This window comes from Watersipora subatra, chromosome 4 (genome assembly GCF_963576615.1).
Source record: "Watersipora subatra chromosome 4, tzWatSuba1.1, whole genome shotgun sequence".
NCBI classification, from domain to species: domain Eukaryota; kingdom Metazoa; phylum Bryozoa; class Gymnolaemata; order Cheilostomatida; family Watersiporidae; genus Watersipora; species Watersipora subatra.
The window spans coordinates 29,879,250-29,893,298 of record NC_088711.1 but is presented as its reverse complement, the minus strand read 5'-3'; the positions used below and the strand labels follow the sequence as shown (position 1 = coordinate 29,893,298).

Below are 14,049 nucleotides of genomic sequence, written 5' to 3'. Positions count from 1 at the left end.
AATAGATCTAACTTCATTTTTAAACTTCATTCTAACTTTCTAAGACTCACACCTAACTTCATTCTAATGGTATTTCTTTCTCGACATAATGTGTGTTCTGTCTTCCACTTTTGTGGAAGCTTGTCATAAGTTGCTAGATGCTAAGAAACATGCTTGAATATATGCAGCACTAGTTATTGACAGTTTCGTTCGGCTAATGGGTCAAGTCTTTGGGCAATTATTAACATAGTATTGTCATAAAATGTATCCTAAGATAAAATTAGTCAATGCATAATAAACATGAGCAAATATTACTGTCTGCTAATATATTAAGGGCCCAATAAGCTGTCCTGATAATTTTAGAATTTTTTTCACTAAGAGTTTGCTGAAGAAACTTCACATTAAATAAAGATACCGATAGATATTTGTTGCTCGATTACAGTCCATGTGCAATTCTTGTACGTATAAAGTAATACAGATTACAGTCCACGTGCAATTCTTGTACGTATAAAGTAATACAGATTACAGTCCACGTGCAATTCTTGTACGTATAAAGTAATACAGATTACAGTCCACGTGCAATTCTTGTACGTATAAAGTAATACAGATTACAGTCCATGTGCAGTTCTTGTACGTATAAAGTAATACAGATTTTAACATAGGTGTTGGCAATTTTTTATTCTTTTTTTTGACATCCTAATATGCGTTGTTTGTCACGGTAGATACTTCATATTACATAGAAGCACATGCGCGTATACCTTCAATGAATGTCAACATAGGATCTAATATCACATCCTCTTACAATGGAAATATTAGGGTATGCAACTGTTTACAGCTTTGTATGTAGATTCTCTGATTATTATAGGCAAATCGAGAGTGACCTGTCAACGTGGAAGGGAGGTATCACAAAGGAGCTGCTTGATGCCGCTGATAAAAGAGCCACAACATACCAAATCATTGATCACAAGGTCTACAGAGAAAAGAAATGTGTATTTGAGGCCAGGTATTAAACTTGTAGGCTCGCTTTCCGTCTCCAACTTTATTAGCACTAATCATTTGACCGATAGTTGATGTTAGTGTTTGGTTTTATGCACTGATGTCACATTTAGCATTTACAGCTGTCAAACACTGGCTACAGTGGTCAGCTAGTTTTATGCACTGATGTCACATTTAGCATTTACAGCTGTCAAACACTGGCTACAGTGGTCAGCTAGTTTTGAGGTTGTGAGTTTAAGCTGTCATTTTGCTGTTGGTAAGAAGCAAGGATGCCAGTAATATTATGGTCTGGATTAAAAACGAGCGGGTCCCTGTTCTTAACCGTAACACATAGGAGGTAGTAGTGATAGTCAGCATCGACTTGAGGTAATAAAGGATTCACATATTCACATCTAAAGTTAGTTCATTTTAATTTTTACTTCGCATGTCAAACTCATTGCATTTTGAAGCAAATGTTTTTATAAGAATACATAGTATATTATTCTTTGTTGCAGAGTGCAGGAACCAACCATGAATACTTTAACTAATCGCGCAACAATTGCTATGTATAAAACTAAGTGAAAGCTCAAATGTAAAAACTTCACTTTTATGTAAAATAAACATGAATAAAATACTAATAAGTGAAGAAATGTTTTTATCTGTTACCATAATGACCTAAAGGACATGCGAATGAAAGGGGAGATTAGACCATACACAAGTTAAGTGCTAAAGTCATTAACAGAAATACATGGTGTAACTTATTCTAACATACACTAGATATCGTTTAATTATATAAGTCAATCTAGTTTATATATTTTTATCTTATGCTTTTACTTTGATTTGTAAAATTTCAAAATTTTAAGAAATTTCGGATGTCATATGTTGGAAACATTGAGCCAAATATTTTTGAAATTTTTGGTTGATGTTGAAAAATTCATATGTAAAAATGGTATTTTAATTGTATTATTGTTGATTTTATTTTAAATGTTTATCGTCTTTGCGTGATGATTCTATCTGATTAGGGTAGGCTTTGAGCTATGTGAGAAAGAAACTAACTATGGAATCGGTTTGTTAATTTTGTGTACCCGTTCATTTGTTAGCAGATATATGTTATAATAATTATACAGGGAAGTGTCACATAGCTACTCACATGATGACAGCTTGTTGCAGGTGCATAGGTGTGGAGTACTTTCTGACAAGGTTGGCTAAAGACTTGCCAGACATGGAAATTAAAATTAATGTTTTTGATTATCCATGTACTCCCAGATGGCGCTCTCCTAAGCCTCCTGTTTTCTCATTTAGTAGGGTGAGTTTTCATTGACCAGTCATAACAGTTTAAATTACATGTAGAAATCAAATTAATGAAAGTAAAAATCAGTAAAAATGAGGTTTCTGTTGTTACTTTGCCTTAAAACAGCATGGAGGTGTAGACTGGAAGTGTAGACTCAGCAATGCATAAGCTGATAGATATAGATATACATGTACAGTAGATAGTGATAGAAATAGTGGTAGAAATAGATATAGATAGTGGTAGAAATAGATATAGATAGTGGTAGAAATAAACAGTAACTTACTCACTATACATGACTTGATAATTTAACTTAATTTATTATGCTTTTTTGTTATATTTGTGTTTTATTCTAAATTTTTGATAGATTTTGTTTTTTCTAAACGACCCTAATGTTTTAAGAAATTTGGGATGTTGTATAATAGAAATTATTTCATTTGTAAAAAATATTTGGAAAAACTTCACGTCCTATAATTTTTATGTAAAGCTGATTGTAGGTCGAGGCTTGAGTCTACTTGTATACTTAGTACTGTTAAGATTTTTAGTGCAGCTGCAGTTGTCATGAGTTTCAATCAAGTTACCTCAGTGTACAGAAAGTATTCCACAAAGGAAGGAGTTAAAGTTGTTCATTTGTTGGGATATGCAAATGTGGTATGAATACGCAAATTGTACATCTTGTTGCCATGTTTGGCAGGATTCTACGTATGAGGATATAATGTACCCAGCTTGGACATTCTGGGCAGGTGGACCGGCAGTTTGGCCACTATTTCCCAATGGTCAAGGTGACTGGGTTGGCACAAGGGCTTGGCTCGCTGAGTACGTTTTAGAGGTATTTCAACACTTGACCCACAAACTAGTCTTACGCTGTATTTGGATGCAAAAGAAAATGAAGAAAATCATGACAAGATATTGCTGCTTTAAGATTAGATTTTTAAGCCGTGGAAATATTCATTACCATAGTAGCTTCGTTTGGTGTAGCTTATTGGACAATAAGTGCGTGACCATCATATCTTCACTCGGTGTAAATTCTCGGACAATGAGTGTATCACTTTTGGGTTTCTCTTGTTGTGAAGCTGTTAATAGAAGTTATATAGAAGTCCTTAAACTCGGGCACCTGCATGTATAATCATCACCTTAAACTCGGGCACCTGCATGTATAATCATCACCTTAAACTCGGGCACCTGCATGTATAATCATCACCTTAAACTCGGGCACCTGCATGTATAATCATCACCTTAAACTCGGGCACCTGCATGTATAATCATCACCTTAAACTCGGGCACCTGCATGTATAATCATCACCTTAAACTCGGGCACCTGCATGTATAATCATCACAGCATAAGATAAGTTGTAACAGTTATAAGAGTGATTCCAATGAGATTTTTACTCCTGAATTCTTTCTCAAGTGGCGTTACAATGCACCCTCAGGATATGATTTTAATTCGCTCTAGGGTTGGTATCATATAGGTCATGATCACAGAAACCATGGTTAAGTCGGGATTGTAAGATTTGGAGTTATCTACATTAGCAGAAGGAGAAATTTCTCACAGCTATTTTGCAAAAAAAATTTTGATTCTAGCTTAATAACAACAGATTTTATGGTCAATAAACTGAATGCACGTTTACCATTAGTGCGGAAACATAGTTCTGAGAAAACTGGTGTTAAAGTTTGAGAAACGAAAACCAATGCACAATTTTGTTTACATTTCAAAACGTCATAGCAACCAATATCAAGAAGTTGTGATATTTCACTAGATTTCTGTATTTATATCTGAAAATTATGCTGAATTTAAAAATCTAAACAGATTTTAGCTGGTTGTCATAGAAATAGCTGTATATTTATAAAAAAAATGTATTACTTAATTTTGCAGATATTAAAAACGGCTTGGCAGTACCGCGATATAGGGCACAGCCAAATCATCAACAAAATCTTTAGAAAAATAACAACAGTAACATATTGCACACCATCGGTCACTATATACTTCGATCTTGGAAATTCGAATAATTATTCTTATAATTAAATCTTATAAAATCGAATAATTATTCTTATAATTAAATATGTAATAATCTTGTAAGAATCGTTAGGAAAATATCGTAATTCCCTTTACTTTCACTGCTTTTGACATTAGTTGGAATACCAAAGTACTCATTATAAGTGTCCAAAATGTCAGAGTTATCTTTAAAACCGGCAAAAAAGAAACGATTATATTTATCGGACGCCATTTTTCAGTACTTCCTGTTTAGCATAGCAACGGTTTTAAAGGGGTTTTTCCGAGGGTTAAAGACTTCTATTGGCTAAACTGACTTCAGATTCAGAAAGATCACTCTTTGATTAGTCCAGATGCACGTGTTACAAAAATCGTTACCATATTATAAATTCAGTTGGTGCAATTCAAAGTCGGGTAACTCAACTTCGTGATTTGCGACTTAACCATGGTTTCTGTGGCCGCGACACATATGGTGAAAAAATCGTATGAAAGGGTATAGAAACCATAATAATTATCTAATGCAAACATCGCCTGGTAAAAATCATCAAGCTTTTATACAATTTCTGTACATATTGAAAATTAGTAACAAAATGGTATGTTAACCTTAATAACTATAGTTACCTGCAGTAACTTTAGTATGTTTAGCATATTTATTGGTTATGCTCTGCATTAAATCTGCATTAAAATGTAACATTGTGAGGTTCTATGTGCAGTACGTACCGTAGAAAGTTCTTGATTTCAATGCAGGCGTACGCATAACATAAACTTTGAATTCACTTCAAATAAGTTTAGCTTATTAAACACACCTGAATTTCAACGTTTTATCACTGAGGTTTCATCACCGATTAGTTTCTGGTTTCATTTTCAATATAATTTTAATTGATCTTATTGAAACATTTTTCAACCTAATTCAGCAAGAAAGCCCAAACAATGCTGTTTTTGTAATGAAATGGATTGTTGTTAGCAGGTTAATAGAAGTTGTCTGACCACCGACCTTCTGTTTGAAGGAATTGCAACACTAACTTTGCTACTGGTTTCAAAGGGAAAATTTTACCGTTTTACACACGAGAATTGCTGAACTGAAAGAAATCGGTCATCATGTCTTTTTCAGGTGTTGTGAAAATGTTTTCGGCAAACATCATTTCGGCGTCTTTGTTATTTTGACGTACGTAATAGGCACATCAACTGCCAAATTTGAACACAGGCGAAAATTTTGTTGAATGCGTGTGGTGAAATAAGATTTGTCTTATGAGGTGAAAAAAATCATTATGTTCCACTTTGTAAGGGAAAAATAGTATACATGTATCAGGGTAATTGTATCATGAGGATGCACTGTATTAATCTTGTCTTTCCTCACCAGCTGTACACTCTAATCTTTTTTCATTAGCTGTGCACTCTCATTTTTTTTCACTATAATAAAATCATCACGCTGTTGATATTACGGCGAATAAGTATTTGTGACAAATCAGACTAACTTTTTTCTATAAGTAATGTTTTGCATGTTCTATTATAGCGTTGCCAAGAAGTACCCATGGAGCAAGAAACAGCCAAAAGGGTTCTTTATTGGTTCAAGAACATCAGGAGAAAGGGACCCGCTGATTCTCCTTTCTCGGGCTAAACCAGAACTAGTTGATGCCGCCTATACAAAGAATCAGGCGTATAAGGGTCCGAAGGTAGCTGTTTTACAAATTAAAAAATTCATGATTGACATTGTTGTTAGGAGATTTAGAGTTGGTTTATCTCCGTATAAACAACTATGACTGGTAGTTTTACTTAAAGAATAGAGAAAGTATGATATTATTTTGCTTTATTGTTTATCTTGAGGTGTTGGCTGATGTTTTAAAAAAAGAATCAAAGAGATTGACCAACCAGAAGCTGAGGTATAGCCAGCCAAACACAGGTCTGCCAAAATACATAAGTTTTTTTGTAATCCTCATATTAGCATCAATATATGACATATCAAATCGACTTGTGTGCCATTGGTCAATTAAGCCAACTAATGCGCTCTCCTATAACAATCACGGCGTTTTAATTGGTTTAATCCCTGGAAGTATAGAACAATCAAATTGGGCCTAACAATCATTGCTCTGAGAATTCCGAACCAGTCCCTCTGGCGTGTAGATTAGTTTTAGCATGAAATAATTAGACGCATCTATTATTTCGCAACATTTCGCTATCTTGCTATTTCAGCTCAGTTTTGTTGTTCTCCCCCTTAGCTTCCCTATTCAGACTCATCTTTAGCGCTATTCAGATTTTTTTTAACTATAGCTAATAAATGGAATCAATTAAATCAATCAGCAATCTCGGTTATCATTTGGAATTATCTACAAATTATATTAGTTACATCATTTATTCTATACGCAGTTATATTATTATTTTGTATTTATACATTATGATTATTATATTAATCATAAAAAATAATCATAGATAAGATAATAGATAAATAGAAGAATCAAATCAAAAGTTATCATTTTTTTTTCTTACAGCAAGAGCAGCACGGACAAGTTATTATTTTTAAAATTATGGCTGTGGTGAACTTACAGTCTGTTAATAGTGATGATATTCATGAAAATCAACTGAATGCTGCAGTAGGTACACAGTAGAAAGATGATGAATGAACAAAAATTCCCATTTCTTACTCTAAACAAACTGCAAATCGCGGATATCGTATAATATAGACTATACACGCGCCGTTCGTTGAACAGAGGATCTTTGGAGCATATCCGTGGAGATCAAGTTAACATTTGAAGCACAATAGTCAAAATCTGCTCTTCTGTTTTGAAAAATCATGGCGAGGGGTTGTGGGCAACTGCCTTTACCACACAATGTTTGCTTGAATTTCCTGAGAAACCAGAGCTAGGCTGTAAATTCTTAACTATCGCAAGAAGCGTTTCACATCTCGTAGCCTAAAACAATCATTATACGTAAGGGTGCGCAACTCCGGCACATGTCCAATAAGTCGATTTCATACGTCACAATTCTCGGGATTTTCGAACGGTTTTTCCTCTGATTCGTTATTAGGTAGACCTGTGTTTGGCTGGCTATATCTCAGCTTCTGGTGGGTCAATCTCCTTGATTTTTTTTAGAACATCAGTCAACACCTCAAGATACATAATAAAGCATCATAATATTATATGAACAACCGCTTTGAGCCGCTTTGAGAACAACCTGGCACATTAAGAAACATACATTTGTTTAAACCATAAATAAAGTTTTATAAACTCCATTAAAAAGTGTGTTATGATATAGTGACAATTCCTGGTGTGTTATTTATGGTGTATCAAATTTGTCAAATTTGTACTTTACCATGAAAATGAATGTTTCTCTTTAGCTGAACATATGGCAGAAAATGAGTTCTTTTACTCGACTTCTCCTCTTGCCTTCTCAATGTTTGTTTTAAAGATGTAGTTGCGTCAAATTTAAGTTGACCTTAAAAGAAAGCATTTTTTTTCTCTATCAGTTGATATGTTGTTTGTTGTGTTACGCGATCGCATTGCCAAGATATTTGAAGATTAAAACCGAAAAAATCTGATCGCCTTAAAAACGCTCCGGCCACAAAAACTTGCCCAAAATGATGTCACGCGTTAGGCAACCTGTCTCTATCTCTCGTATTCACATCGGCTATTTGCGATAAAAGTCTAGTCTTACGCGGCTCTATTGGCATATATCTTATTTTGTATTTGCTCATGTTGGCTAGAATAAAATTTTAAATCCTGCTACAGATGCATTATTATGAATGTTTCAAAGGCCTCAAATAACTAAAATTGAAAATTTGTTCTACTCACTTTCTCCAAATGTTGTGTAAACATTTGGGTACCGACTACCAATTCTACGGTAATTCTGTCAAGTCACTATGTAGAACGCGGTCTTTGTATCAGCAGCTACCCATTATACTAACGATATACAGCCTCTTATAAGCCCCGCCCACATTATGCCTGTCGCCTATCTTTGGGGCAGGGCTGTATATCATTGCCTACACCGTCTACGTACTAGTTTCTTACTAGTAGTATTCTTACCGAATACTACCGAAGTGAAATAAGCAAGCCACGTCTTTGTAAAGAATATAGACAGGGATAGAGTTTTAAGGATGAGAAGTCTGCTGCAAACTGGATTTGAACTCACGTTCTCCAGTTCTGCGGACATCCATATACCATATCCAATTCACTACAATATTCTGCAAATCATGTTTTGCATTATCTTCTACAATATTATTTTATTATATAATTTTTACAAGCAAAAATATTTTCATCTCGGCATAAAACTTTTATTAAAAATATTCATCAAGTCGTGGCCACTCAGATAGTATTAGCTGATACAATAAGACAAATTCATCTACTGCAACAAACTCAAACAAAACATCATGGCTTATGCAGCACGCATTCAAGTCTCTCTTTCCACTTTATGGCAGTTTCCACACTGACAAAGCTTCTTCGGCTGGTGGGACGACATAAAAATTCTGTAATCAGTAAAAAAAATGCAATAAATATATGTCATTCATAGATATGTCATTCTAAAGCGTATCTATTGACAGCTTCCAAATTGGGAGTTAAATAGATTGCGAGTGTAATTTTAAAAATGAATAAACATTTAATAAAGGCACAAGTACGCCAAGCCAACTATTCGAAGCTTTGGTTCTGGAAATTAAAGATTTGCAATGATCAATCGATTTTACCCACTTCCTACGAGTGAAAATAATTGGTAATCATGACTCTAATTTACCAAAGAAAATTCGAAAAAAATATCAAAGCTAGGTAAAACGGCAGATAAGCTATGAAACGATGATTGGAGATAGCAAAGAATTATCATTTTATTAATTAGTAAATGTATTTATGACTATAAAAATATTATATTTACTCAAGTATAGAAGACTCTAAGTTAATTTACCTCCATTCTGTCTTCCTCTGCAGCAAAACGCTGCTGACGCCTGTCAACAGCCATAGGCTGTCTACTCCAATCTTTTACTAAAAGTTGCTCAAATAACTCTTGAGTCGCAGTCGCTATACAAAACTATGTATAACTTAGTAATTGTTGAAACGCGTTGAATCAGTAACGTTGAGAATTCTCTAACGATGAGATTCTTCGAGATCACAGACAACGCATTTTACGAGTGATAACATTTATTACGGCCTATATAAAGATTTCGCGCTCATGATTGGCTAACGAAGCGACCTCATATTTATCGCTCGTGGTTTCGTTTCAGATATCTTGCTTGTGACGTCACGAAATAGGCACCCGCTGGAACGTGAGCTTTTTAAAAGAGGGCCTCATTCAAACGCATATATCTCTGGACAGGGTTGGTCTACAAAGACAAAAATAGCATCAAATTGTAGCTGATGTTTTAGCCTTTTATGTGTCCTAATTTCATTAAATTGACTTTTTTGACGCAACTACATCTTTAATGATACAGTTTTTGGGAACTTGCCAACCTTCCGTGTTATATGACTTACTCACCATATATTCTACCGTTTACCTTATATAAGTGATAATTATATGACTTGCCTACCATATACTGCTTACGTACATGCTTACCTTATATAAGTGATAATTATATGACTTGCCTACCATATACTGCTTACTTACATACCTTACTTACCTGATAAAACTCATCCCAATAAAGAGTCTTCTTAGATTGCATATCCTCTTTGGCTTCACAAAAGAACTGTTTGATCTTGTGTTATGTTTTTGTTTTTATTTATCATGCTGGGAAAAAATTTATCCTTTTTGATTTATATGAATGTCTATACGTACTTTATATATTCAATGTAAAGAGCAGTATGTTCTTATAGTCAGTTGGTGTATGAAGAACTTTGATAGACACTTGCAAGTACATGTCTGATTTTGTTAGAATACTGTATAGTTTAACAGGTCCAACTTCAGTTGATATGCATGATAATGTGTATTGTGACAGATGAAGTCTATGTTTTAGGACACTCTTGATGCTGAGCCTGTGGACCCTAAGAATTATGATGAACATTGTCCATTTAAGTAAGTGGAGTAATTTGTATTCTTTTTAATCTGTTATTACTCCATACCTTTTTTGTACAAAGATTTGCTCTTGCAATTTGGCAATAATCTAGCAAATAGGCACCATTTTCATGTTAGATAGTTGTGACGCCATCTTTTATATGATTATGTTATATTGACACACTTTAGTCTTTAGGCGATTATTGGTAATTTGATGCACTTTGTGAACTGACTATCACATTTATCTTTGAATACTAGCCATGAGCTACCCTGCTGAATGTTCTTGTTTCCTATATTTCGCTAAACTTCAAGGCTCTCATCTGATTGTTGAAGCACAACAATATACACTATGTTTCCATGCTTTGAATGGGGTTGGAGTTGTTTCCACTCCTATCATAGAAACAGTAAAATCTGAACTCATTCAACGCCATTTCGCTTCGCTACATTAGTGCGAAGGCATTCGCTGGGGGAGTGCTTCGACATCATCAAAACGCTCCCTGCTGATCGATCTGAAACAGTAGAGGTAAAAAAGTTCAGAAAAAAAAACAAACGGTCTCTGCTATGAAAATGTTCTTCTGCTATTCATTGTCATTTCTGCCTTTACATTAACATTCACATGCTGAGAATTGGTTGCTCGTATGAGGATGACAAAATAATTTCTTTTTAGTACAACTAGTTGAATTTAAAAAAGACCATGAACCAAAGGAGAATCTTATTTAACAAGTTTAGTTTTGAGGGAATACATCACGAGTCTTGGAAAGATTTATAGTGCTACCCTGAATCGTTGAAACAGTAGGGTGCGAATTCATTGGCAGTGAGCAACTCCGAACCCATTCGAAGCTCGGAAACCGTGATCGTGTTAATGAAGAAACTAACATGAAATGTATTGTTTAGGTATCTCTTTAATTTTCGAGGAGTGGCTGCCAGCTTTCGACTAAAGCACCTGTTCCTGTGTGATTCGCTAGTCTATCACGTTGGTGATGAATGGTTGGAGTTTTTTTATCCTGCACTAAAGGCTTGGGTCCACTATATACCAGTCAAGCAAGACCTATCTGATGCCGAGTAGGTTGCGCACTACATATGTACCGATTAGTACACTATGTAACTGTAGTGTACTAAGCGGTTATACGTGCTTGTTTGACTTGAAGACCAAGGCCTATATTGGATTAGTACACTATATAACTGTAGTGTACTAAGCGGTTATACGTGCTTGTTTGACTTGAAGACCAAGGCCTATATTGGATTAGTACACTATATAACTGTAGTGTACTAAGCGGTTATACGTGCTTGTTTGACTTGAAGACCAAGGCCTATATTGGATTTACAGCTACTTCTGTTTTGTACAATGCATTCGATGCGAGTTCTATCAGGGGATATGAATTAATATGGCTTTGTCTTTTGGTTTGTTTGGTAAATGCCTCATTCATAAAACATTTATTAGTAGTATTTAACATTGTTATTAGTAGTTGATGGACTACTAGACAGGGTTGGCATATTATTTCACATGGCAGTTATTACCGCAGGTTTATACCGGTTTTTCCACCCCGGGAAAAACTCATTTTTGTCCAAAAGTGGGGAAAAACTAAAAAACCTCTTTTTTGACAAGTTGACTAATGCTTAAGCAAAGAATAACAATACACTCATACCACTAGCTGTCATAGAGCTTCTTTATGGCTCTTTAACAGTACACAGGCTAAAACAACGGATAACCTTTATAAATGGATTATTTACTAAATATTGAATGAAAAGACCAGATCACAAGATAATATTCATTTATTTACATATATTAAATAGTAATATTGAATGAAAAGCATAATTGATATTTGTGACACATGACAGTAAGCATAATACAACAATTAGAAAGTAATTGAAAAACGAAAACACATGAAGATAATGCCAAGTAGTCGAGACTGGTGAACTGAACAAACGAATTAGAGTATTGAGAATTGATTGTCTAAAAGATTAATCCTCGTATTCGGCCGAATCATACCCTAAAGAAATTGTTTTTAGGTTTTGGTATCAAGCTACCAGTTTGGACGTTTTCTCCACTCCAAGCCTGTTGCACAGCTTGGTCTGCACTAAAGAAAAAGTGCTCAACAATATACATCAAAACAGTTATATTATTGGACTGTAAGAGGCTCATCATTATTTAACATTGTCCCGTATCTTGGGTGTTGATTTTTTCTAATTTTTCCCACTTTTAAACACAATTTTATTTCCATTGCTATTGATTAATATAAATATGGAGTCAACCAACTAATTGTCTAGTTCAATTTTCCAATTTTATTAAATTTCATTGTTTAGCAAAATATTTGGATAATAAATTCTGGAGATGATGTTTCCCAGTTTTTACCAGTTGTTCCCAGTTTTTTCCGGTTTTTGCCAGCTTTTTCCGCTGCCCTGGGAAAAATGCCAACCCTGCTACTAGATCACTAAGTAACTTTCTCACTGCTTCTATAACTGCTCATACTACACTGTATGCCCATGCTTCTATAACTGCTCATACTACACTGTATGCCCATGCTTCTATAACTGCTCATACTACACTGTATGCCCATGCTTCTATAACTGCTCATACTACACTGTATGCCCATGCTTCTATAACTGCTCATACTACACTGTATGCCCATGCTTCTATAACTACTCATACTACTCTGTATGCCCATGCTTCTATAACTACTCATACTACACTGTATGCCTATGCTTCTATAACTGCTCATACTACACTGTATGCCCATGCTTCTATAACTACTCATACTACACTGTATGCCTATGCTTCTATAACTACTCATACTACACTGTATGCCTATGCTTCTATAACTGCTCATACTACACTGTATGCCCATGCTTCTATAACTACTCATACTACACTGTATGCCCATGCTTCTATAACTGCTCATACTACACTGTATGCCCATGCTTCTATAACTACTCATACTACTCTGTATGCCCATGCTTCTATAACTACTCATACTACACTGTATGCCTATGCTTCTATAACTGCTCATACTACACTGTATGCCCATGCTTCTATAACTACTCATACTACACTGTATGCCTATGCTTCTATAACTACTCATACTACACTGTATGCCCATGCTTCTATAATTACTCATACTACTCTGTATGCCTATGCTTCTATAACTGCTCATACTACTCTGTATGCCTATGCTTCTATAACTGCTCATACTACACTGTATGCCCATGCTTCTATAACTGCTCATACTACACTGTATGCCTATGCTTCTATAACTACTCATACTACACTGTATGCCCATGCTTCTATAACTACTCATACTACTCTGTATGCCCATGTTTCTATAACTACTCATACTACACTGTATGCCCATGCTTCTATAACTACTCATACTACACTGTATGCCTATGCTTCTATAACTACTCATACTACACTGTATGCCCATGCTTCTATAACTACTCATACTACTCTGTATGCCCATGTTTCTATAACTACTCATACTACACTGTATGCCCATGCTTCTATAACTACTCATACTACACTGTATGCCCATGCTTCTATAACTACTCATACTACACTGTATGCCTATGCTTCTATAACTACTCATACTACACTGTATGCCCATGCTTCTATAACTACTCATACTACACTGTATGTCTATGCTTCTATAACTACTCATACTACACTGTATGCCCATGCTTCTATAACTACTCATACTACACTGTATGCCCATGCTTCTATAACTACTCATACTACTCTGTATGCCCATGCTTCTATAACTGCTCATACTACACTGTATGCCCATGCTTCTATAACTACTCATACTACACTGTATGCCCATGCTTCTATAACTGCTCATACTACTCTGTATGCCCT

At 35.0% G+C, this 14,049-nt stretch overlaps 1 protein-coding gene across 2 annotated transcripts in view; it reads left to right on the top strand.

The window, feature by feature from the left end:
* The window catches only part of LOC137393524 (protein O-glucosyltransferase 1-like), a 46,573-nt gene that overhangs the window by 12,727 nt on the left and 19,797 nt on the right, over positions 1–14,049 (top strand). Inside the window, exons 3-8 of one of the 2 annotated variants that reach the window (XM_068080106.1) lie at positions 845–982; positions 2,125–2,260; positions 2,937–3,058; positions 5,746–5,905; positions 10,159–10,217; positions 11,091–11,258. In XM_068080106.1, coding sequence (XP_067936207.1) covers positions 845–982; positions 2,125–2,260; positions 2,937–3,058; positions 5,746–5,905; positions 10,159–10,217; positions 11,091–11,258 — 783 coding nt within the window. Of the gene's footprint in view, positions 1–844; positions 983–2,124; positions 2,261–2,936; positions 3,072–5,745; positions 5,906–10,158; positions 10,218–11,090; positions 11,259–14,049 lie in introns of both variants that reach the window. The other variant, XM_068080107.1, reaches the window with a different exon arrangement.